Source organism: Zalophus californianus, chromosome 14 (genome assembly GCF_009762305.2).
Source record: "Zalophus californianus isolate mZalCal1 chromosome 14, mZalCal1.pri.v2, whole genome shotgun sequence".
In the NCBI taxonomy this organism is placed as follows: domain Eukaryota; kingdom Metazoa; phylum Chordata; class Mammalia; order Carnivora; family Otariidae; genus Zalophus; species Zalophus californianus.
In genome coordinates, this window is record NC_045608.1 from 79,898,057 (window position 1) to 79,925,497 (window position 27,441).

The following is a 27,441-nucleotide window of genomic DNA, read 5'->3' on the forward strand; positions in this document are numbered from 1 at the left end:
ATAAATGAATGAATTTTTACAAATAGAACTTGTGAACAAATAAGATATTTGGAGCCAGTCATAACTTAGTAATTAAAATCCTTGATTCTTTGAGAAACAAACTACTCTTTCCACTTTTTTCTGCCATTACTTTCTGGGCCTCTTCTCAGCTCTGTATTTCTGTAAGAGGAAGAGACTGACATATTATATGCTGAGTTATAACTATTTGAGCCATTAATGTGCCAAGATGTACTCAATTCTCCTTGGCATGGAATATCATCCAAAAATGATTGGCAGTGACTTCCCATATGTTGTTAATTTTGCCAGCAAGAAATAAAAGCAAATGGCAATATGATTTATTACTGTGATTCAGAAAAATGAAAAATATTTTCCTTCAAAATCCTAAGGTTCATAGAATTTTAGAGTCTAAGGGTACAAGAAGTGACAGGTTTTCCTCCCATGTGTCAATTCGGATTGGTTGGTAATAGCTGCTGTGTTGAGAAGTGCTTTGGTAAGTGCTAAGGCTTTGTGAGGCCAACTTTGATCTCAGAAGGAAAAATTAATAATTCTACATTAGCAATAGAGGAGGAAATTGCAGACTGTGCATGAAATAGTTCCCATTTCTGCCCTGATCTTAATTCTTTTTATGTTTTACTTGAAGAAACTAAAAATCAGAGAAGTTTGTGATTTTCATTAGGTTTTTAGTTTGGCACGTCTACAGCCATATTTCAGTTAAAAGATTCTTTATATTAATGTAGGACGTAAATTTCCTCTTTAAGAATCACTAAGCCTCATGATTTAAAAAAAAAGAAAAAAATGAAAGGCACAAAGAATAAATAGTAATTATTTTGCTATGCTTGTTTTTGAGGTAAAAAAGCTAAATAATTATACTTCATATTTTCAACAGAGTGTGTATGTATTTGCGATTATAGCAAATATCTACATTGCTAAACTTTATCTTTAAAGAGTAATATAATAGGAAGAGAATGGAAGAGTACATATGTAGAGACAGTGGAAAAAGGAGGAAGGTTGAGTAGGAAGCAAGAGAACTCAGGAAAGAAGGATCTGACAGGGTAAAATACAAATATTTAGAGTCTTTCTTGATTTGTATGCATTAAAATTTTTTCTCCTTTTGTTAGTGCCTTCTAGAATAACTGCTTTTTCATCTTTAAGGTTCTCCTCTCAGTGGGATATGCTGATGCAATGTCTCAGTCCTCTCATGAGTGTCATTGGCTCTTAGTAGTCTAAATGGAATCCTCTAAGGATTAGGATAGTCCCTGTTATTAATGATCTTCTACTCTAGTATTTCATAAAAGGTTGTTTATTTTTCTCATACAAAGTTAAGACTAATCCATCAAGCATCATATTAAATCTCTGGTAAAAACATTACTTAACAATATAGGATCTATACTTTGTCTTCCATTCCCAGTACAAAATTATTTTCCCCAATTACTTTTTATTACTTTTGCTTTTCATTTGCTCACTAATGTAAAACCTGGTGCCCAAATACAAAGATGACAGAATAAATGTTTTAAATTTGATTTTACTTCTCAGATTTATTCTTACCTCTTATCTGTATCTTTGTACCTTCAATTTAAGATTTATGCCAGCTAATAATAATTTTAAAATAATACATAAAGACTTTAGAAATAATGGAAAGGGACTTGTAGTCATTCCTCTAAGCTGTAGTCTCAACTCTGCTAAAAATTGTATCATCCTTTTCTAAGGGAGCATCTTCAGAATGGGAAGGTACTTCTACAGTGTAGACTTTTCTTCAGGATATCGTGCATTATTACATGGTGATCGGTTCCTTTTTTTTTTTAAGATTTTATTTATTTATTTGAGAGAGAGCACGAGTGGGGTGGAGGGGCAGAGGGAGAGGGAGACGTCGACCCCCCGCTGAGCAGGGAGTATGATGCTGGGCTCCATTCCAGTACCCTGGCATCATGACCTGAGCCAAAGGCAGACACTTAACCCACTGAGTCACACAGGCACCCTGATCAGTTTCTGATTTAAATCTACTAGCACTTTTTGGAGGGTAGGAAGATAGTTGGGAAAAAGACATGGTGGGAGTAATCATTCTCTTCTTATTACATCATACTGATTTCTTTAACTGTAAAATATTATTTTTACAATTTAGAAAGTTTTCCTCCAAAAATAACACTTTTAGACTTTTATTCTCATTAGATTTGAAAATCTATTCCAAAATGAAAAACATTAATATCTTTTGAATATATTTTAGAATTTTGTTTTAGTTTATTTAAAATGTGAAACAACTTTGGTTTACATATTTCTTTGAAGAGAGAAATAAACTTCTGTTATTACATTCCTACAAAATATTGAATTTACCTCTGCATGTTGAATGTACAACAATTGTTAAAAATTTCCATTTGAATATAAAACATTTCTACTAATACTCTATAGCAGTGCTGAGAGCATTCAACACCTGTGGAAATGGTCTTCTTTTTAAATAGTCATGGGGTTAGGTGGGAAGGGTACAAAATTATTAATTACAGGTAGTCTTAATTAAGACAGATGATATTGCACTTGGGGAAGTGGGATGAGTTGTCTTGATTTTCTGTTAGCTTTCTAAATTTTAAAATATTGTTAGCTTCTGCAAGTTTTTTTTTTAACACTTTCAAAATTAAAATTACTCTATCAGCTTAAAGTAAGATAGAATGTTACTTAGTGCAAAAACTAGTAGACCATTAGAAAGGACTGGATAAGGACATAAGGTTAGTTGCAACTTTGATAACTCTATTACATTATGAATCACACCTTCTCTACAACCAACACATAAATATATGTTTCAGTGTTTTTTCTTGAATTACATATTTTACAAAATTAGAATTTGCTCTTTTGTATGTTGAGGTTTATTTCATTTTAAATGTTCATTTAAGAATACTCTGGGGGGAAAAGTGAATATTCTTCAACGCATTTTTACTTTGAATTTTTCCACCTTCATATTTCTTTAGGAGTTGATCCCCCTCATATTGTGTACAGCATGCCTGCATCCTGAGCCTAAAGAAAGAGATCAGCTTCTCCATATACTTTTCAATTTGATCAAGAGGCCAGATGATGAGCAAAGGTAGGTATGACTACTTCTTTGGGAAATAAATATAATGTTAATTTATTAATTTTACTAATTTGGCATCACGATTAGCATTTTAAGCCAAATGCCTTCTTTCTGTCCCAGTATTTATTTTAATAAGCAGAGGAAACACTGGCCCCATTCACAAAGCTCTACATTGTTTCCATTCTTGTTATTCCAATTACTCATGTTGGATTTGTACACTTCTATATTAGTTACCTTTAGACTTCTAATTCAAGTATTTCTTTGCCTTTATCTTTCACTTTTGATTTCTAAGAATATTCCCCCTTTTTCCCACAGATGAATGGCTTCTTAACAGGTTCTACAAAAGTAAAATATTTAATATATGTATTTCTGCATCACTGGGCTATTTGTAAACCAATTACTATGTGGCTAGAGGGATACAGTATTTTGTTTTTGTTAGTTATGACTTCAGTACTCACAACTGTTGATACCTGGGTGGAGAAATGAGTTATATCTGAGGGTAGTGAAGGGACACACATCAGGATCACTTTCCAGAAGAATGGGGAATAGGTTTTGATCAGGCAACAATGATGTCTACCTGAGAGGTAAAACCTTCAAATAAAGGTGAGACTTTTAAGTGAAGCTGTGTAAGTGTGAACATGAACAAAACATCCTTGTGGGTCAGTAGGTAAACTAAGCACTGGATGGATAAAATTGGGCAGTTGAAATGTGTTTCTATGTTGTAATTTTCTATTTTAATGAAAAAATTTTTGCTTATACTTTTGCAAAACAGTAGTATTGTACTTTATGATTAGGTAACTTTATATATTCCATACTTGTTTCACTGATTGTCAGAATTTTTACCTCATCTGAAAATGTTGGAAAATCATAAGAGTGAACCGTAGAACAAGTAAAGCTCAAAATTTTAAATACAAAGTATCCCTCAACTCTGGGAATAAAAACAGTCATACAAACTTTAAAACCTTATGAGTATATATCTCTTTCCCATTCTTACTAAAATATACCTGGGCAAGCAGAGAAACATGTCCTTTCAGGATCCAGTCAAGATGAATCTACACCAGCAGTCCTCCACATGCTAGTCAAATAGAAGGCAAATTAAATCACTGTTCATTGCAAACTGAAAATTTTCTAGAACAATTTGATGGTACTGTGTAGAAAAATTAATATTTTATTTTCGCATTGAAAAATACTATTCCCAGACTATTAACTCTAGGAAACAAACTGAGGGTTACTGGAAGGGGGGGGTGGAGGGATGGGGTAACTGGGTGATGGGCATTAAGGGCATGTGATGTAATGAGCACTGGGTTTAATATGCAACTGATGAATAACTGAAGTACATCTGAAACTAATGATACACTAAATGTTAATTAATTGAATTTAAAATAAGATTAAAAAATACTATTCCCTGTCCTCATAACTTAATAATTAAATAACATTTATTACATTGATATTTTTATTACAAGGCAAAAACCTCTAGATCTCTAGCCTGTTTTCAGACTCCACATGTAAAGCTAATAGCTGCCACCTGGTGGTCAAAGTACCTATCATTACTTCAGGTTGAGATCTGTCAGGAATTCAGCACTCACGTTCACATTTAAATTTTTCACCTTTCAGATATACAAGTATTTTTTTTAAATATACTAATAAGTTGACTCACTTTGTATTTTGTGAATAACAAAGTAAGAAAGCAAAATGTTTAGGTTAGCGTAATATATTTGTCATATAATTAGTTGTTACTTTTCCTTACTTAATAAATCTCAGGCTTCTTTGATTGTATCCTAAGAAAAATTTAATTTTATACTTCGTATTATTGCTTTTTTGCCTGTTCTTTGCTAACAACCATAATTGACACTATATTTCTACCTGCATCAAATACTAGTCAAGGGCGCCTGGGTGGCTCAGTTGGTTAAGCCACTGCCTTCGGCTCAGGTCATGATCCTGGAGTCCCAGGATCGAGTCCCGCATCGGGCTCCCTGCTCGGCAGGGAGTCTGCTTCTCCCTCTGACCCTATCCCCTCTGATGTGCTCTCTCTCTCTCATTCTCTCTCTCTCAAATAAATAAATAAAATCTTAAAAAAAAAAAATACTAGTCAAACAATCCCTGTCCTGTGATTTTCTACAAGTGGGAACGTTAATTTTTTTTAAAGATTTATTTATTTTAAGAGAAAGAGAGAGAGTGAGTGGGGGGAGGGGTGGAGGCAGAGGGAGAGAGAATCTCAAGCAGACTCCCTGCTGAGCGTGGAGCCCAACACAGGGCTCGATCTTACCACCCTGAGATAATGACCCGAGCGGAAGTCAATAGTTGGATGCTTTACTGCCTGAGCCACCCAGGCACCCCAAGGGAACATTAATTTTTACCATAACAGGAGCCGGTTTCCAATGCTGTTAATAATCTCTTGGCTCTCTGACCTTTTCTGTTTTCAACCTGTATTTCAAAACTGTCATACTTTTTAAAATTAACTCTGCTGGCTAAGAAGTTTGCCTTGAGGGGCCTAACATTTTTTCAACAAGTTTGTACATCTTTAGTATGTAGATGCTGGCTTGTGATTTAAAGTTATTTCACATGAAGGTTTCATACAAGTGTATACTTCTTGCAAGTGTTTGAAATGCCTACATTTTACCTAAGTTCATTTATTACCAACATTTGTGGAACCAGTGTATATGCCTTCTCATTATTTTAAGATACTAGTGGGGAAAAAACAATGTTCAGATATTAGGAAGTTTTCATTGGGGAACAGGCAGCTAAAATGCTGTCTGTAAATCTTGGAATTTCTTTGCCCATTTTCTTTTATTCACTTTATTTGCCTTCCCAAAGTAGAAGGAAATAGAAAAGCAAAGGGAAAGTTGAGAAGTAGGCATAGAAGACTAATAATATACATATTAAGGGGACTCAGATTAAAAATACAAGGTTGGGTGAGAATAAGCTGCAGTATACAATGAAGATATACTGGCTCAACAATGTCTGTCATTATTCTCCTCCACCTGAGAGAACAGTTATTTAGAAATTTAAGGTCATTTTGCAGTTTAAGTTAAGTTGACTTGAAGTAGCAATGAGCAGTGCCTGGGCTTAAAGTGCTGTTTTTATTGTTAATATGAATTAAACATTCTAATTTGTTTTTCCTATAAGCTGGCTACTTTAGAACATGTATTGAAAACATACTTTTTTTCCATCAGGTTTTACTATTTTGAACTAGATAAAAGAGGAAAAATTTATAATTCTGCATTTTAAAGTCATTTAAAATGGAACTTCATTCTGAAGAGTAAAAAATCATATTTAGAGTTTTATACTCTTTCTTAAGTTTCAAATCTATCAATTCAAGTGAAGTTATTATATTATTTATATACTGTTCTGTAACAAAATACCCCAAAAGAAAGTGGTTTAAAATAACACTTATTTTTATATTACAGTTTACATGAGTCAGTTAATCTGGGTTCTCTGCTTCAGGGTCTCTTAAAAGGCTATAAGCAAGGTGTTGGCTGAGGCTGTGGTCCTGTCAAGGCTCAATTTGAAAGGATTTGCTTCTGAGCTTACTCATATAGTTGATCATTGGCAGGATTCAGTTTCTCATGGGTTTGTGAACTGAGGGCCTCAGTTTCTTACTGGCTTTTGGCCAGAGTTTCCTTAAGTGTCTTGCCACATGGGCCTCACCAGCATGGCCACATACTTCATCAAAGCATGCCAACTGAGAAGGCAGTAGAGAGGGTCCCAAAGATGAACATCACAGACTTCTGTAGCCTGATCTCAGAAGTGACATCCCATCACTTTGGCCATTATTCTGTTCATTGGAAGCAAATCTTTAGGTCCAGTCTACATTCAAGAATATGGAATGACACAAGAGCATGAATATCAGGAGATGGACAACATTGGGAGCCATGTCAGAAGCTGCCTACCACATTTATCTTGTGTATAAAATTCTGATTTAAGAAATACCATTTTACTAACGTGATACCATAGTTTTAAATTATAGAAACATTGGGGGAATAATCACTGGCTGTTTTAGTGTCTAGAAACTGAAAGGCAGTAGAAGCTGAAGCATTAGACATATTATCTCAGAATGCATGTATGGGAAGTTAATTTAGGAGGTTATGAGATTAAGCTTCACACCAGTAGAGAATCTCTTCACAATGTCTCACAGATGGTGTTGCCACAGCTAGGGAAAGGAATCTTAACTAACTCATTCTCTTGGTGGCAGCCTAGCCCATTGTTGGAAAAGTCTAATTTGATTGTACAAAATGTTGTATGTTGTGTGAATTACAGAGCTGGCTCTTTTTAACCCTTAGAAAGTTGTGCTTTCTAATCAAGTACAAGTGTTTATTAATTTATGTTATTTTTCAGGCAGATGATACTGACGGGTTGTGTGGCATTTGCACGTCATGTTGGACCAACACGTGTAGAGGCTGAACTTTTACCACAGTGTTGGGAACAGGTAAATAACTGTATTGGGGTTTCCCCTAGCCATTATATTCTAATTTATTATGAGTGTTCATATTTTCTGTTTTAAATGCCAATAGGAAATATGTGGGATCTAAATTATGCTGCTGTTTCTGCAGTCCAGCACGGGTGATTTAACAGCACTAAGGATGCTCTGGGATGCTTTGCTTTCTTCGCTCTTCCAACAAATAGCTAAGAAACACTGGTTTCAGTGCCAGGTACTGCTGCAGTCATTACATGCAGTAATGAACAAAATACATACAGTGGTGAACAAAAGACAAAAACCTTTTAGTGGGGAGATAAGAGTAAACAAATAAATGAAATGTCTTGTATTATTATAGGTTATGAAGAAAAATAGAGCAGGATAAGGGTTACAGAGTGATGGAGAATGCTGTTTTAGAAGGGGTGGTCAGAGCAGGAATCTGAGAAAGGGATGTTTAGGCAAGGATCTGAATGAAGTGAGTTACTGTAAATACAAAAGCCCTGAGGTAGGTTCAAGGGAGAGGAAGGCCACGTGTGTTTGCATATGTGTAAGGGAGGGGGGGTAATAGAAATAATATATGTATTATATATTTGTACATATTACAAATATATACAGAATATAAAGTGTAAACTGTTGATGTGGGAGGTTTTTGTATTTGTAATCCAACTCACCCATTTACTTACAATACTTCTGGTTTTATATTGAATTTTAATATTCCAGTTCTGTGGAGAACTCACCATCATTGACTTTCTAGACTTGATGTTTAGATCATTAAGTGGCATACTTATCCATCTTAAAGAAAAGATGGATTTCTTACTTATAAAGACAGATTTCATGGCCTTATTTATAATAGCATAGTCACTTATTCTTAATACTGGTCCCTGGAATATCATTAAAGCATACAGTCCTTTAGAATTCTTTTCCTAATTTCTTTGAGTATTCATTTTTTTCTTTAAAATTTAGTGGTGTCATATCTAGATTAAATATGTACACTGAACATTCTGTATGGTCCTCTTGTCTCTGACAGTCCCTTAGGTCACCTCGATGACAGTACATACTAATTTAGGGTGAGGCTCTGACCACTGAAAGTCAAACTTGGGAATAGCATATACAGTTTTAAATTTACAATTCTGTATAGTTATTCATAGGTACCTATAATTTCTAAACAGTTTTTTCCATTTCCTTTTTTTTTTGGTTAAGCTCTGTTGAGGTATTCAGATACAATACACCCACTTAAAGTGTACAATTTAGTGTTTTTTAGTATATCCACAGAATTGTACAGCCCTCGCTACAGTTTTTTTTTTTTTAAGATTTTATTTATTTATTAAAGAGAGCGCAACACAAAGAGAATACAAGCAGGAGAGGGACAGAGGGAGAAGCAGGCTCCCGCTGAGCAGGGAGCCCGATGCGGGGCTCAATCCCAGGACCATGGGATCACGACCTGAGCCAAAGGCAGCTGCTTAACCGACTGCACCACCCAGGTGCCCCTGCCACAATCAGTTTTAGAACAGTTTTATCACCCCAAAAAGAAACTCCAACCATTTGAACTTAGTTCTCTTTCTTCAAGTTTGTTTTGGCTATTCTGGGTCCCTTGAATTTGCACGTGAATTTTAGGATGAACTTACCAATTTCTGCAAATAAGCCATCTGGAATTTTCATAAGGATTGCATTGTATCTGTAGATCAGTGTGAAGAGTTATCTCACCATCCTAACAATAGTGAGCCATCTAACCCATGAATTTAGGATGTCTTTCCATCTATTTAGTTCTTTTAAATTTTCTTTGAACAATGTTTTATTGTTTGCAGAATACAATTTTTGTACTTTGTTTAATTTATTCCTAAATATTTTATTCTTTTTGATACTGTTGTAAACTGAATTTTCTTAATTTTATTTTGCATTTGTTGCAATAGAGAGAGATACAGTTGATTTTTGTATGTACATTTAATTTTAAGACTCATTGAGCTAGACTAAAGAAAAGCAAAATGAAAGTTTACATATAACATACTTTGACATTCAAACCATTCTGCTTTGAGGTTACTATTTCTGGAAATTTTAGTTTACAGATGTTCGTAATAAACATCATTACCACCACCTTTTCTAATACCTGAATAAACATGGATATTGGGGATCTATCTAGCCGACTACCTCCCGTTTGTTGCCCGGTAGATTGCTATGTAATTTCTTTTCTTAATTTTAGGCATCCAATACTTTAATGAATTATGTCACCTTTTCATATGGGAATATGAGAACAGATATACTTCTTTTCCAGTCAAGGAAAGATTTATATTCTATGAAGAAGACATATGGGAACAAAACCCAGTATGTGTCATTTTTTTTTTTTAATTTTTTTGTTACGGTTCAGTGTAGTCACCGTTAACAGCAAAACTCCAACATTTTGCATATACAAACAGGAATGAATTGAAGTCTGCTTACTTTAAAAACAAAATCATATTTTGGCTGTGGTTAAATCATTGATTAACTTACTTCCTAATCCCTTAGTTAAAAAAAAGAACTGATGAATCACTCCTGGCACATATTATAAGCCATATCTATAATATCCAGAAGCTGAGTTTTTCAAATTTAAAAATAAACTAATGTTGCTAGGGCTGGAGAAAGGTGCTTCTGACATCCTAAGGAAAGCCTAGTTATAGGTAAGCCTACCATCTCTAGACACCTGGCCACATTTTCATCTTTGCTTTATCCTTTTTTCTTTAACAGATAACCGCTGTGACCTCATTTTTTAGTCTCTCTCTGATTCCCTTATTCCTGATCCAGTTATAGGCACACAGGGATTCCCAGAAGTGGGGAAAAAAAAAATGCTTTATTGTATTCTTAACAGGATTTATTGTGAGGAGTAATTTTCTGTTGGAGGAAAGGAGGTTATGTTGTTTATGCTTAACTTCTTTATTTTTCACTCTAGATTAACCACAAATACCCAGAAAGACGACTACTTGTGGCAGAATCCTGTGGAGCATTGGCACCTTACCTTCCTGTAAGAATTGTCATTTTTTCTTAAAAGCTTTTTTCCTTTTTAGTAATAGAGAAACCTTTATCAAGTGACTTACATATTTTAATTCAAATTCTCCCAGGGCATGCTATCCTAATAGGAGGAAGGAGATGAGCCAAAAAGATTGGTCTCACATTGATATAATATGGCATTGCAGGCAGATAGGTATATTAACCATTTTGCATGAGCCATAGATGTATTAAATATCAGCAGTTCTCAAAATTTGTGGTTCGAGGACCCTGGGAGATTCTTTGAGATACTTTCAGAGGGGTCCATGAGGTGAAATTATTTTCATAATATTAAGACATTTTTCATCTTTTTCTCTGTGTTTACACTTACATTATGGGTACAAAAGCTATAATGGGCAACAATGCCAATGCATTAGTACTGATCTAGGCAGTGACCCCCAAATATACTGATAAGGATGTATTCTGCACTGCCATTTACTCAGAAGAGCTAGTTTCACTTAAAAATAAGCTTGATGAATCAATAAAATTATTAATTCTAAATTTTGACCCTTGAGTTTATTATATCTTTTTAATATTTTGTGTGACAGAATGGAAAATACTAATATCAGTCCTTTTTGCTGAGGTATCCTGAGGTATAATGGCTATTTCAGGAAAAGCATTTCAAATAGCTTGAGTTGTGAATTGAGCTAGCTGCCTTTTTTCATGAGATACTGATTTTACTTGACCAACCACTAACACACAAGCTCTCGTTATTCAGAAATGGGTATTTAGCAGATATTTTTATGAAAATGAATGAAATGAGCCTGTCACTTTAAGGAAAAACAAGTAGATGACATTTATTGCCAATGATAAAACTGGAACTTTTAAGTGAGAACAAGAATTTTGGAAAATTTATTATCTGCCACCATGGGTTTGACAGCTTCTAAGTATGTAAACACATTTCTGAGATCTTAACATGTGATTTTTTGAGATTATAATAAAATGTGTCAATATTGAAGAGCATCTGAATAAGTCTGTGGTACAATGTTTCCCAAATGACCAATGCATACTGCTCAAAATCACACATGGGCAAAAATAGAGGCAAAGTCCAAGATAAACCAGTGGAATTTTTGCTTTAAACTTCATTTATTTATTTGATGGGGAGGGGAGGACAAGCAGGGGGAGTGGCAGGCAGAGAGAGAGGGAGAAGCCGACTCCCTGCTGAGCAGAGAGCCCCAGAAGGGGCTTGATCCCAGGACTCTGAGATCATGATCCCAGCTGAAGGCAGATGCTTAACCGACTGAGCCACCCACACACCTAAGCAGTGGAATTTAATGTGCCAGAGTTTAGAGTTTATTAGCAAGGAACCATATCATGGTTTCAGATTCTACATTGCATCTAACCTCTAAGAAACTACCACTTGTCCAGTTTTAGTGTAGAATTAAACTATCTATTCTTGGGCACTGGGTGGCTCAGTTGGTTAAGAGACTGCCTTCGGCTCGGGTCATGATCCTGGAGTCCCGGATCCAGTCTCTCATCGGGCTCCCTGCTCAGCAGGGAGTCTGCTTCTCCCTCTGACCCTACCCCCTCTCATGCGCTCTCTCTCTCACTCATTCTTGCTCTCTCAAATAAATAAATAAATAAAATCTTTAAAAAAATCTATTCTTATCAGAAAATGCTATTAAAATACTCCCTTTTTCAATTACACGTCTCTGTGGGGCCAGATTTTCTTAAAAACTTCAGCTGAAACAATCATAATAACAATTGAATGCAGAGCAGATAAGGGAATCTACCTGTTTTCTTTTAAGTCAGACATTAAAGTGATTTGCAAGAAAATGTAAAGCACCATTCTCACTAATTTTTTTGTTTTATAGTTATTTTCATTAAAATGTTATACACGTGGGCGCCTGGGTGGCTCAGTCGTTAAGCGTCTGCCTTCGGCTCAGGTCATGATCCCAGGGTCCTGGGATCGAGTCCCACATCGGGCTCCCTGCTCAGCGGGAGGCCTGCTTCTCCCTCTGCCACTCCCCCTGCTTGTGTTCCTGCTCTCACTGTCTCTCTCTGTCAAATAAATAAATAAAATCTTTAAAAAAATAAATAAATAAAATGTTATACATGTTACTAACCTTAGATGATTTTATTGTTGTTTTTAAATTTCTCAGTTTAAATTCTAATATGATAAATGTCAGTAGATATTACCCACCCAAATAAAAGCTGTTTGCAGTGCTCATTAATTTTTAAATGACTAAAGGAATCCTTTCACCAAAAAGATGAGGACCCCTGAACTGTTAAACTCTTTTAGGTATCTTTCCATAGGTCCAGGGCTTAGAGCGGGTAGAGGAATGAGGTGGCATCACAGTTATTTTAATTTAAACAACCATAGTTTAAAGGAGGACTTGACAAAATGCAGCCTGGAGACCAAATCTGTTAGACCTTGCTCTGCATACTAAAATCACACTGTAAATTTATGAAAATGGTCACATCCTCTATCTTTATTGTATTCTAACTATTAGATGTGAAAAGGACCTAAACAGGTTCCCCTACATGAGTCAGTTTTGAGCATCCTTTTATATACTGTTCCAAGCAGAGATGAACATGACATGCACAAAGGGGATAAATAAGCTGTTCTACACTGCCCCTGATAGTAGAATGTTAAGCAGTATCACTAATAGGCTTACTGTTTGCTCCATGGATCTTCACTTGCCTAATATCCCACCACAGTTGCTAACAGTGAAATCTCAGCGTGGTCATGGCTTAAATGGAGTAATGCCTCCTGACTTGTCTTGTGGGTTCCCTGTGGCATACTGAAACTAACTGCTTCACTTGACGTCAGCCCAGACCAATGTGAAGCAAATACCCAGCTGAAGTTTACTTACCTACGTCCTGCTGCCGAGGCTGATACCAATCCAGAGCCCTTTTAAGATCTTCAAGGCAGTTTTTTTGGCAGTTTTTAAACTGAAGGATAAGTAAACAAGGCTGTACTAAAAGACATACTCAACAACCTAAATGTGACCAAAATTTGGTAAAATTACATATACTTTTGTTTTTAGGAAGTCAAAGCAAAAACTAGGTCATTTAAAGATGACTGTTAGACCTTGCTCTGCATATTAAAATCACACTGTAAATTTATGAAAATGATCACATCCTCTATCTTTATTGTATTTTAACTATTAGATGTGAAAAGGATGTAAACAAGTTTAGATTTGAAGAATTTTATAAACTGATCAAATTATAATAATGGTCCAGAGAAGGGAAGTAAGGGCAAGAATTTGCATAATGATAGCTCTTTATTTTACTTTCAGGCATTAATTAGGCTAAAACATTCTTTAACAAAAAAAAATTGTGTGAAATTAAGATACAACAGTGGTTGACATTATATTAAAAGAGTAGCATCTGAGGATAGCAATGCAGTTCCCTTTGAAGTATTTTTAAAGTTTGCTCTCATATTTTATCATCCTCTTTTTTTCTCAGTTCTTCAAAAAATAGAAACACCAGGATTTTAGAATGTTTCCACACTCCTCCTACCCCAGACAAATGTTTTTGATTAACGGAGCCATGTTTGTAATCTCTCCTGTTATTAAAACTCTGAAAGCTCTTCTCTGAGTTAAAAACAAGTATTGGTAGAAGAGTCATTGTCCATTTATAGCAGTGTTGACTTCGTTGATTTGCCAAAGTCCTTGCTGCTATGTGCTGTAGGATTTGAAGGATTTGCACATATTTAGTAGATAGAAAAACATGCTGGGGGGTGCCTGGGTGGCTCAGTCGTTAAGCGTCTGCCTTCGGCTCAGGTCATGATCCCAGGGTTCCGGGATCAAGCCCCGCATCAGGCTCCCTGCTCAGCAGGAAGCCTGCTTCTCTCTCTCCCCCTGCTTGTGTTCCCTCTCTCGCTGTCAAAATAAATAAATAAAATTAAAAAAAAAAAACATGCTGGAAGATGATTAATACCAAATTCAAGGTAGATGTTATCTATAGAGAGGGAGGGTAGAAGAAGGTGGGAGAGGCTGGAGAGAGTCAGACATGCTGTATCTGTAATGTCTTATGTCTTTGAAAAATGAAGACTTAAACAAAATGTGAATATATTTAATCTGGATTTTGAATATATGGATGTCTGTCTTATTTTCAATGCTTTTCTACTGCTACTGTAAAATAAATAGTAAAAACATGTTTTTATTTATTTTCAGAAAGAAATACGTAGCTCCTTGGTTCTCTCGATGTTGCAACAAATGTTAATGGAAGATAAGGCAGATTTAGTAAGAGAAGCTGTGATCAAAAGCCTCGGTATCATTATGGGATACATTGATGATCCAGACAAATATCAACAGGTATGTTTTTCAGAATGAACCCCATTTACTCCATTATAAAATTCCAAATAAGTTTATATTCCAGATCTCTGAATCAGCTACCCAATAATCTATAGTAGGGATGGCCGGTATGTCAGCTTTAACCAATTGCAGTTGGCTGCCTGGTTTTACTTCAATTCAGATGAAGGAGTGCTAGGATTCATTTACAATCTGTGTCATAGTTTTGTGGCAGGAAATTGGCAACAAGCATGCCATGTTTACCACCTTTTCTCTTTGGTTTCCACATCAATGGATACATGACATTTTCTTTAAAGAAAATGGGAAGGATGGGCGCCTGGGTGGCTCAGTTGGTTAAGCGACTGCCTTCGGCTCGGGTCATGATCCTGGAGTCCCGGGATCGAGTCCCACATCGGGCTCCCTGCTCAGCAGGGAGTCTGCTTCTCCCTCTGACCCTCTTCCCTCTCGTGCTTTCCATCTCTCATTCTCTCTCTCTCTCAAATAAATAAATCTTTAAAAGAAAAAAAAAACGGGAAGGATAGGATTATGGATGGCTTGCTTTCTTGCTTAAAATGTTTTCTAAGTGTACTGCAGTGTATACTAACTGCTTTTTATTGCGGGGTTTTTTGTTTTTTGTTTTTGGAAATTTATTCTTTTAAAAATCTAAATTTTACCTGTTTCTCTTCGGCAGGGTTTTGAATTGTTGCTGTCAGCCTTGGGTGATCCCTCAGAAAGGGTAGTTAGTGCAACACATCAAGTATTTTTACCAGCCTACGCTGCCTGGACTACAGAACTTGGAAATTTACAGTCTCATCTTATACCTACATTGCTGAACAAGATAGAAAAACTTCTCAGGGTAAATGCTTTCTTTATGTATACAGTTTATAGAAATGTAAAAGTGTGTTCTAAGTCATCTTGAAAGAATGCTGGGGAGCAAAGACAGAAAGTACCACTTAGCTGAACATTCTAATAATTTACCAATTAAAGATTTTTATTGGATTAGAGCCAAGAGAGATTTGAGCAAGTTCTGCTTTGCTGAAGCCAGACGAGAAAGGGCATGAAGTAGCACCTTTGTGGAACTCACTTGTACATTATTCAGAAAGCTAGCTCTTCCTTGTCTCTTCTGAAGATTTAAAGATTTTAGGTGACATACCAGCTCCAGTTCCCAGAATGCAGAGATAACCAAAATATTAGTCTCTAAAGCTTTCTTACTTACACGATTTCAAAATGCTTTAACTGTGTTTACTTCACTGCAGTAGTTCATTTCCTTACTTCTTAAAATGAACTTTTTTTCCCCCCGAGTAAAAGAAATGAAGAAAAGTTGAAAAAAAGATAGTAACTTCTTGATTTATTTTTTGTACTAAAAAGTCCCTTTAGAGTCGAGAAGAAAAACTAACATTTCTTTAATGCCTATTATGTGCATTAGGGTATATACCTTCTAAATAACACATATTATTTCATTCTTATAACTCTTTGAATTGTATTTTGGTTTCGGTGTGGAAACTGAGCTTTTAGGGAACCTGCCCAGGGTCTTACAGCTGTCAAATGACAGGTATGGGTCACTGATACCAAACTCTTACCCGTTCTACCCCCAAATTTTAAAGAATCTGTAAGGCTCTTGTATAGTAACTACTCTGTAGGCAGTCTTATATGTATCCACATGTATTTATTTAATTTAAAAATTTGGATTTTTTTCTATAAATTTAAAAATGGATATTAAAAAAACTATAAATGGACAACTAGACCGAAGTACTCCTTTTTATGAAACCTAGGAAATTTTTTAAAGTGTTTTTTTTTTAATGTTTGCATTCCTTCTACCTAAAAATTATCCATACCTTTGTTTTTCTTGTTCCATTTCATAACATGGTTAATTCCATTTTGCTATTAAGGGTGCAGTATTCCGCATGGGTAGTAATTCTTCCATGAAGAGATTAACTAATTTAGTTGATAGTGTGTAACTCATATATCTGGTATCTCTGACACAGTTGTTATTTTATAACATAGTAATGACATCTCAAGTGGATTTGAATAGCAGTAAACACTTTTGTCTCTAATGATTCTATTTTCTACTTTAACATTTGGTTTCTCTGTACCATACCGATCCTTTTACTCTTTTTTTTCTTTCTGTTATCTTTCTTTTGTTTCCTTTTGAAATTTTTTCTCCCACATTTCATCTGTGTGTTGAATTATTTTAAAGTGCTTTCAGTGCTGGCAAATACAGATGCCACCAAATCTGTAAAAGGAGACCAGAAGTAGGAGAAGGAGAGTAGCAAGTGCTGCTGCTGATCTAACAGTTGAACATTTAAAATGATTCCTGTGGCTCACTTTAGTTTCTTTATCCTGACTTATAAAATTTCAAAGGATAAGATCCTCTTAAAAGAAAAAAAGCCTGTAGAAACAGTTTCATACAAATGACTGATGTCACCCTAAAGATTTCCACATAAAAAATTATATTACTTTTATAGTGCCTTAGTGCTTCTTCACATTTTCATGTACTTAGAGAAATTAAGAAAAGATTCATGGACATCTCCACTAGGTGCTGTGCTGTGAGTCTACCATACAGATCCTTAAATGCTTTATTCATTGCCACAGAAAGGAAGAGCATTATAAATACCTAATTTCAGAAAACTAAAACTAGCTTCCACCTCCTTATGTTTCAGGAAGGAGAGCACGGGCTGGATGAACATAAGCTGCACATGTATCTTTCTGCTTTGCAGTCCTTGATCCCATCTCTCTTTGCATTAGTGCTGCAGAATGCACCTTTCTCCAGCAAAGCCAAGCTTCATGGTGAAGTGCCACAGATAGAAGGTACTGAACTTAAATTATGGAAGGAAGATGTAGAATATTAGCAACTTAGCTTCCCAAAGAATTGTTTTTGTTTAAACTTCTAAAAATTACTTTATGTGACAGCATAATTACTAAAATATATGTGTGGAATCTTGTGGTCATAGATTATATGATAGCTAAGTTAAATGGTGGCTTCATCTTTTATGAAGAAGCTTCATGGTATTATTTTATAATATTTGTACTTTCTTTCCATTCCTAATCTATAGTCTCGATAACCTTTTTTTCCAGCAGCTGAAGTAAGTTTTCTTTTCATTAATAGAGCTGAATCAATGAAAAGGTCACTGAATAGTTACTAGTGCCAGTTTATGAAGCTTGTCATTTCCACTTTCTTTATATTTTTTTCTTCCCCATCTGCTTCATCTTATTTTCAATAGGGGAAGGTAAATGTAATTACTCTTTTCTACTTGTCCTTGACAGGAATATAAGCATTTGCAGCAGATTTTTTTTTTCCTCCAAAGAAGGAATATGCCTTAGTTTCAGAAATAGTGACATTGATAGCAAAAGCCAGTATTCTCTTCTCTCAGTGTCCACCTAACTAGTAAGAGACCTTTGATCCGTGGCACTTAGTAACCCCACTGCACCCAACACCCAGGATAAATGGCTATAGACCAGCTATTACTCTGTATGAGATCCCTTTGCAACTTCTTCAGATTTGTGAAATTGTCCATGTCTCTTACTGGCTTCTGATAGACAAAAGAATGATAACATTGAGAACATCAACAGACACTTAATGTTTTTGCAGTTTTCATGTAAACCATAGGCTGCCTTTAATCTTTGGGGATGAAGTCATGTCCAAGAATACACGAAGCACAACATAAAAATGGTATATACTGTTTGAATGTCTGTTTTACTGGAAAATTGAGAATGGATGGAGTAGAGTTAATTTAACATTTTAAAATATTATTGAGGAGAAGGAAAATTCAGACTTTTAAGAAGAGTCTTCCTAAAGCATTCATAGCCGTCTGCTTCAGGTTCTACCCTCTCACATATTAAGGTTCCTCATCTGCCTAGGGGCTTTCCTGTCTTTCTAATTCCCTCTCTTTCTCTTTCTCTCTTGCCATATTGGTTTGCTAGGGCTGCCATAACAAAATACCACAAACTAAAATTTATTGTCTTGCAGTTCTGAAAGCTAGAAGTTTCAGATCAAAGTGTCAGCAGGGTTGGTTCCTTCTAATGGCTCTGAGGAAGAAGCTGTTCCATGCCTCCCTCCTCGCTTCTGCTGGTTTGCTGGCAATCTTTGTCATTCCTTGGCTTATAGGTGCATCACCCCGATCTCTGCCTTCATATTCACGTTCCATGCTTCCTCTGTGTGTGTCTGTCTCTATGTCCAAATTTCCCCCTTTTATAAGATCAGTCATATTGAACTAAAGGCCCACCCGACTCCAGGATGACTTCATCTTATCTAATTCTACCTGCAACAACACTATTTCCAAATAAGGTCACATTCTGAGGTTCTAGGGTTTAGGACTTCAACGTAGGAATTTATGGGGGGTACATAGTTCAACCTATAGCATTTGCTATCACTCCTTCATTTATGTATTTAACAAATAACTCTTGAATGTTGCCTGTTGCCAACCATGTGCTGGAGAGTAGATGAAAATTGTCAAAACAACTGCTTTAACATCCTGAATATATTTCTTTTAGTGTTTATGTGACCTTTTCTTGTGATTAGATCTTCATCGTACCAAAAATAATATTTTCTTTTTAACCCACACAAATATTTTTATTACCAATTTATTCTACAGCATTAGCTAATACTTATGTCAGGAACTATTTTTTAAATACTTGGGATCATTCATGAATAAAATAGACACAACTTTCTGCCGTCATAGAGCTTACATTCTATTGAGAGGGAAACACATTAAAGAGTCATAACAACTGTTATTTTGCTGGATAATTGTGGTTATTTTGTTGACAATAAAATGCTGGTATTTTGCCAGCCTATTAAAATGGCATTCTGGGGACCTTTCTATATTGTTATAAGTTAGATCCTCACATTTTTAAAAATCCTATTAAATAGAATAATGTTTTGAGACTCTTGAACCATTCTGATTATTTACCTATAACTGAGTTATCCAAGTAATTGCTTATTTCTTGACATTATTTTGCTTCTATTGGACCTATCTTTAAATCTTTTTAGACCTTACTTTCCCTGTAGTTAATTTTGATGTATCTATTTTACTTGAAACTGTTCCTTTTTTTTCCCAATAATTTGTTAGTACTTTTGAAGGAATAACATTCATTCTATCATAGTATAGCAGATTAAGATAAGTATGATATAACCCTGTTTGAAATTACATCTAATATGTTTGACATGATCTATTTCTAGATGAAGTACAGATATCCCTCACAATCCAAATCTTTTTGATTCTTGGGTTGAGATACAGTGAGGATTCAAGCAGAAACCCCAGATAGTGAGAAATACCATGTTACCGAAACTCATTTATTTGTTGGTTGGTATATTATGATAGCAAATAGGAGGGTTTGGCTAGCAAGGGATGACCTTTATCTGTCCTTGATATATTGTTAAAAGCCTTGGGCAGCATAGAAAGACAATGACATCTTAATTTTGTCTTTGAACATTTTTTGAATTTTGTGTATTTCATGTTTTCTTAAGCTTAATAATAATTATTAAGCCATTAATATGTTTTGAGACAATTCTGTATATTTATTTGTGTCTTTTTAGGATGTTAGCCTCTATACAGGAGTGGTTAGGCAATTAGCAGTTTCCTACTAACAGTTAATGAGCTGTTGGCATGCATTATTCATTTAATAGCCATCAAGAAGTGTTCTCTTAATAACCTGGGATCTATTATGATCTATAGGATCATAAGTTTTATTGATATGTTTGCAGATTTAAAATATGCTGGTTATATCTTTACGTTTTATTTACATAATTTTAAAAGTTCTTCAGTTTTCCCCCAAATTTTTGAAGTATGTACTTGGGACCCTGGTTATAATATTTATAGTACATTTTGCCTCATCTTTCTGGTCACCAGCTTTAACACTTTATATTAAGTTAATGTTTATCAAACTGGAAATTTTTTTAAATTAAGTATTTAATATTGGAGATTAACTACTTAAGAAACCTGTTCAGCTCAAGCTTTAATGTATTTTATACCATTATTCTCTGGTATTCATTATTTCCCCACTATTAATCTGTTAGTTCCTTACTCCCTGAAGGAAACATATTTATCATATTTACTATTTCATAGTTATAAACAGTCTGGTGGAATTACAAGTATTTATATTTTTTTTAAATTAAATTCAAATGCATATTTTAGCTAACATCTTTGGGCCAATTTTAATTTAACCTAAATGAAATTTTACTCTTCATTAGCAAACTGTTTCATTACAGTATTTGTTTATTAACTGTTTAGTCTCATAAAGTCTTTATTTTTGAGATTTGTTAAATTTGTTCACATGTGACAAGAATCTGTTTTACTTTTTTCTTAAAATTATTTGATTATTATGTTTCAGTCCTATATTTAGTTTATAATAAGCTGGAGGCGCCTAGATGGCTCAGGTGGTTAAGCATCCGACTCGATCTCAGCTCAGGTCTTGATCTCAGGGTCATGCGTTTAAGTCCCACTCTGGGCTCTCATGCTGGGCGTGGATCCTACTTTAAAAAAAAATAGATAAAGTTTATAATAAGCTAATTAAATATCAGGAAGCAGAATCTTAGTTTCCTTTTGACAGTACAGCTAAGTTCACAAACTTCCATTTTTCACATGATTTACTTTGCTTCTCTTATTTATAGTGACTAGGTTCCCTCGGCCTATGTCGCCTCTTCAAGATGTGTCTACTATAATTGGAAGTCGTGAGCAGTTGGCAGTGCTACTACAACTTTATGATTACCAGCTGGAACACGAGGGTACAACAGGCTGGGAGACTTTACTATGGGTTGTCAATCAATTGTAAGTTACGGCCTCCATATGCATTTGGTACACCTCTGTCAGTTTAATGGAAGATAGCTCACTATGTTTAGCCTTGGCACTGAGGGACAAAATATAAAAAATATCACAAAACATAAGTTGGCATTATCTGTGGTAAACTTCTTTAGGAGAGGAGATTTCTACCATTGGATATGTAGATATTTATCTATGCAGATGGCGCTGCTGTATTATATCACAACGACCTGTCTGCTGCCTTGTTGTTGTCTAATAGTGGTGATGGATTTGACACTATATCCAGATTCTCATTTTTGAAGCTAAGATGGATGCCATGTTAGCCAAGCTCTTATGTGAGGCATCGAATCCAGTGATTTGTGTCTCATTAACTCCATAGTTAGAACTCTACCATTAAGGTTCCATATATTTTATGGCAAGCAGTTAAAATATAGAAGAAGTTTATAGAATAGAATATAAACTTAAAACCTTTTCAAAGCATCTCAAACCACTCCTTTGATTTGCAATTTTGCTGACTATGAAAAGCAAAACAGTGGGCGCCTGGGTGGCTCAGTCAGTTAAGCATCTGACTCTTGATCACAGCCTCAGGTCTTGATCTCAGGGTTGTGAGTTCAAGCCCCGTGTTGGGCTCCACGCTGGGTATGGAGCCTATTAAAAAAAAAAAAAAGAAAGAAAAGAAAAAGAAAAGCAAAAGAAGAGGTTGTTACATTTGCATTGTTTCAGAAATTGGCAAGGAAACAGTAATTTATATGTATCCCCTGCCTATTTTTCTTTCCTTTCACATTTAGGTTGCCACAACTTATAGAAATAGTTGGCAAAATTAATGTTACTTCAACTGCCTGTGTCCATGAATTCTCCAGATTTTTCTGGCGCCTTTGCCGGACATTTGGCAAAATTTTTACAAACACTAAGGTAAAAACTTGTATTCCATGTTTTCTTATGTGCAAGAGATACAGAAATGTAATGTGTTAATTAATGCTGTAACAGAGTAAATAAAAGCATGAGCCCTTCCTTTAGTCTAATTATCTCTTAATATCTTAGAAAACTATGATAGTTTTTAAAAGAAAATTCTAGTCAGTAATATTCTTATCTTTATTGGTTTTCGGATGATTTAGCTTAAATTTAGTTCGTATCCAGATGTGGATATAATATCTACTCACTCTGGATATCTTGAAGATTTCCAGCATAGACAGTATCACTTAGGAAACTCAACTGCAATTCTTTAATGTGCTTGTCCTGCTTTACCAACTACCCCAGATTCAAGGGGCAGCTGTTTGCTCAGCACACTTGGGTCAAAACCTCAGGTGATGGAGGAACCAAAGTAGCTTATACAGAGGACTTGCTGCAAGGATACCAGCTGTTAGAATAGCGTGGACACTTGAGATTAGTGCTGCATCTTTCAGTCACTACCAAAACTATAGTTTGTCACATTTGCACATCCACGTTATTTTTTTTTAAAGATTTTATTTATTTATTTTATAATTTTAGACAAAACTGGAATGTCCTTAGATCCCGGTTTCCTCTTTAATCCATTTGTCTTGCTGGTATATTGTTAAGTCAGTTCTTTAGAGACCTAATAAAAACATAAAAAGATACAGTTACTATAATCAGATGCTAATCAAGACGTTTAAAAGGTAAGGATTTTGTGTAGCTCTTTATTATTAACTATTACTTTATTCTGTAGTTATTGAAACATTCAAAGTAAAATAGTTTGGTATAGCAGACTGGGCAAAATTCAGAAAATGGGTTATAATGTTATGTTTGTGACCCATAATAAATAATTAAGTTGTTTGGGCATATGTGAAATGAAGAAGTCACTTCAGTGTGTCAAATGAAGAAGTCACTTCAATGTCTTTGTTTTATGATTCTGTAGATTAATCTTTTAACAGGGGGCTTCACCTCAGTTTAAGTTGAATATGTAAGTTGTTAGGCCTGACCTGCCGATAGGAGGGCAAAAACCAGACCTTGATGCCACTGTAGAAGAACAGGATCATTTTACATTTTTCACTAACATCTACTTATTAAATATAATTTGATTTTATGGTTATCAACATTGGCAAGCAAATTGACATCTCCGAAAGAAGTAGCTATTATTAAAAAAAGAGAGAGAAAAAGAATTAAGTAGGAGTCTGCTTTAGCACTTAGCAGTAAGTGGTTGGCTTCAGTGGCCTGAAATCTGAAATTTGTGATAATGTTAATAATAAAAAATTGAAGTAAGCACAAAAAATTATAATTCTGTATTTGATGTTTAAATTTATATTTTAAGGAAGTTAAAATCTAAGCAGATGGATATTACATGATGAATATGTTACTTATTGAATACATTAAATGAATGGAATTTCCTTTTCATTCCTTTTAAACACATTTTTTTAAAAAAAAAATTCTAATCATGTAATAATATTTACCTAAATAATCTTTCTATAATCAAGTTCCATTTTAGGAGATAGTGATTTCGAGCACTGAAAGTCATCTTGGAAATTATTTTAATTTAGTGAAGGAAACCAAAGGCCCTTGAGGAAATACTCACTGACTTGAATTGATTTTGAAAATACTTTTTCTCTAAACGGTGTTTTCAGTAACTTGACTCTTATTTTATTCTAAGCCTCTTAAAAATTGTTATATTTCTGACCACTCTACTGGTCTATAAAGCAAAACAAATAAATAGTAGCAGTAGTAGTAAACATCTTATTTATTTAATCAGCAAGTGATCCATTGGACCTAAAACTTTTTCTATCTTTTCTTTGGGTTGCGTAGGTAAAACCTCAGTTCCAGGAGATTTTAAGACTGTCTGAAGAAAACATCGGTAAGTTCATTGTTATTACTTTTAAAAACAATTGATTGTCTGGTGACTAACATAACAAAATAAAATTAAAAAAACAAACAATTGAATCTTTTCACTCAGGAAAAATACTATATTCTTTATATGCAAATTGTATAAATGAACGAACAAGTATACGTGAAAAGGAAACTTTTATTTCTTGGTTTTATAACTGTGTCACATCTAATCTCTTTCCTATGAGACTGTAGTGAGATTAATCTTTGTTAATTTGATTATAAATATCTATGTTCCTTGTGATCAAATTGACCCAAGACTGAGTTTCTCAAACTGAGTACTTGTACCCTTGTAGATTTGAAGTGGTATATTCAAGATACTGAAAATTATAAAGGGCCTCTAATTCATAGTTAGTTATTTAAAACTTTTAAAATTAAACAAATATAGTGGAAGAGAATGCAAGGTATGCATATACATTTTTAAAATGAAACTACATGCTTGAATGGGCAGTTCCAGCCCCTCTGTTGATAGTTTTCACTCATCTGACTTAAGAAGTCTGATTATAGCACCATTGGCCTAAGAACTCATTTCTGTGTGGATCTTATGTCCTGTGTATTTTTCTAGTTTCTAGGAGTAAATTGTGGAAAATGTTAGAGGGGAAAATGTATAGCCTCCCTCTTTTTTTTTTTTAACTTGGTTGATTTGGGATATATAGGTAATTCTTATCTCAGTCCAGGCCTACCTTCGTGATTTGATTTGAGTGAGCTAGAAAACTCCATCTTGGGCTGTCCTCATAGTTAGAGAATGAATACGTAAATCTTTTTCTTTTAAGTCTGAAACATGAGATTTTTTTTTTTTTGACAGATGCTTCCCAAATTTTATATTTTAAAGGGTTAATGTTTGGAATGCCTAATAGTTGTTATTATCTGTTTAGTTATTAATTCTGATGATAAATTAGTGAACCAATATTTACATATTTTAGAAACTGACAACTTTTAGAATTATTCAGTTAGCTCTGAATGTTTAGCTGTTGTGTAGGAATTCATTATTAATCCCTGTATATATAGACTGTATCTCTGAATCCAATTTAGGCTTATGTTCCTAACCTCAGATTTAACTCTCAAATACCATAGCCACACTCAGCCAATATCAGTATTCCCCCCAAAGAAAAAGCATTACTCTTATCAATAGAATAAACAAACCTCAAATACTAATTGTTCTGAAAATGGAACTTTCTTTTTTGTTATAATTCCTTCAGGGAAGTTAGTTAAATTTCTTTATGTACTACTTTCCGAAAAGAATTTAGAACCATATAAAAAGAGAAAAAAATAATTTGGGGGTATATAAAAGCAAATATAAAGCACTTAAAATAGTGCCTAAGGAACAATAAGCAAGAGGTGTTGGTGAGCAAATAATGTCATATCATCTTTAGAATTGCTTTTTTGAAATCATCTACAGGTGATTTTATCTTATTTTACAGTGGTCACAGGGTACTCTCCTAGGGTTAAATGCTTTCTTCTGCCACTTTGAAAATAATCAGGGTTATCTGGCTGAAAATTGCTATAGAGAATGCGGGAGGAGCTCTGGAACCAGACTAGTCCTGGAAACTAGGTAGTATCTCAGATCTAGAAGCAGATTAAATAATACATATCTAGGTGCCTCCTTTTACCTAAGTGCCTTTACGTTTTACTGAATACTATAAATTGAAAGTATAAAAATTTAAGAAGACCTGCTTATACAGACTGGCACTTGGGAGACTTCAAGAAAGTTCTGATTTCTGAGTATGGAAATGGAAGTGTTTCCTCATTTTAGTTATTAAAGTTCTTTCCCATCTATCAAAAATGTTTATGCTAATGACTTTATAAAAAGTATTAAGTTGTATTTTTATAACTATTGGATATTGTTTTAATCAAAATTATTTTCCAAAGGGTAATAATAATATTTAGTGTAAACCTTCTAGCCAGTTGGAATTTTAAATATAATTTGAATTGTGACTTTTTGCTTTGCATTTAAAATATACTCAGATTTTTTTAAATTATTTTAATGATTTTAGATTCCTCAGCAGGAAATGGGGTCCTCACTAAAGCTACCGTCCCCATTTACGCAACAGGAGTCCTTACGTGTTATATTCAGGTAAGGGAAAAATCCTTTTACTAGAAAATGTAAAAGCACTTTCTATTTAGAAAGATACTTAACATTATGCCTTTTTAATATGTGTATAAGTGAAAATGGTACCCATAAAGGAAAACAAAATTTATATATTTGTCTTATTCAGTAAATAATTTATAGTGGAGAGCATATTTGAATAAGTCTCTGAGTAAAATCTCCACTGAACAAATACATTTAGAGATGGTATACTTCTTGATATTTTGTTAGAATGTTAGATTGCACTTACTTAGCAAAGTTTCATTGTGTTTCATAATTAATTTTTCATAAACAACAAACAAAGCACATGTATTAGGTGGAGCAAACTATGAAATGCTGTAGAATTCTATACTCTTACCATTTTTAGCAAACTATCTTTTAATAATACTTTATTTTTCTTACATTTTCCCAAAAATGTAATGGCTTTTTATAACCCTTTTATTTGCTCTTGGGCTTGGCTCAGCTTGGCCTCTCTTTTGTGGCCTTGCTGATAGTCATTCATGTTGTTGCATTCAACTTTTTGGTTGGAAGGGAGGTCAGCTAGGGAGGGTGACCGAGCTTCAGTCTCCATGTAGTCTTAGGGCTTCTCCCTGTCTCCACAGGACCTCTGGAGCAGCAGAGCCAGACTTAATAAATGGTGGCTCAGGGCTCCTAAGAGCGCTTTTAAAAAGCAGCATCTGCTAGGCTAAGGCTTAGGCCTGGAATCAGCACATCAATTCTATTGCTTTCTCTTGTTTATAGCAAGTTACAGGCCCAACCATGAACTAGGAGGTGTGGTTCATTGGGGGTCACCAATATAACAGACTACCACACTCTACTTAACCTTATTTTAAGGAAATAAAATGGTGTTATATTAAGGTATATCAGTCATTTTTAAATGTGCAGCGGTCTCACCAGTAAAGTGAAAGTATGGATTCAGGATAAAGCATTTTTAGAAATTAGAATGTGAGGGGCACCTGACTGGTTCAGTCAGTACAGCATGTGACTCTTGATCTAAGGGGCATGAGTTCGAGTCCCACACTGGATGCAGAGATTACTTTTAAAAA

The 27,441-nt window shown here is 34.7% G+C and overlaps 1 protein-coding gene across 5 annotated transcripts in view; it reads left to right on the plus strand.

Annotated features, from left to right (window-relative positions):
* Positions 1–27,441, plus strand: part of RELCH (RAB11 binding and LisH domain, coiled-coil and HEAT repeat containing) — a 103,802-nt gene that overhangs the window by 46,914 nt on the left and 29,447 nt on the right. For 4 of the 5 annotated variants that reach the window (XR_003516906.1, XM_027576092.1, XM_027576093.1 and 1 more), the window contains 10 exons: positions 2,955–3,067; positions 7,391–7,481; positions 10,390–10,461; positions 14,606–14,746; positions 15,414–15,578; positions 17,383–17,530; positions 21,330–21,486; positions 22,266–22,389; positions 24,232–24,280; positions 26,304–26,383. Coding sequence is in view for 4 of the 5 variants with exons in the window: in XM_027576092.1 (XP_027431893.1) it covers positions 2,955–3,067; positions 7,391–7,481; positions 10,390–10,461; positions 14,606–14,746; positions 15,414–15,578; positions 17,383–17,530; positions 21,330–21,486; positions 22,266–22,389; positions 24,232–24,280; positions 26,304–26,383 (1,140 nt within the window). In the remaining variant the exon portion in view is untranslated. The remainder of the gene's footprint in view (positions 1–2,954; positions 3,068–7,390; positions 7,482–10,389; positions 10,462–14,605; positions 14,747–15,413; positions 15,579–17,382; positions 17,531–21,329; positions 21,487–22,265; positions 22,390–24,231; positions 24,281–26,303; positions 26,384–27,441) is intronic. The other variant, XM_027576094.1, reaches the window with a different exon arrangement.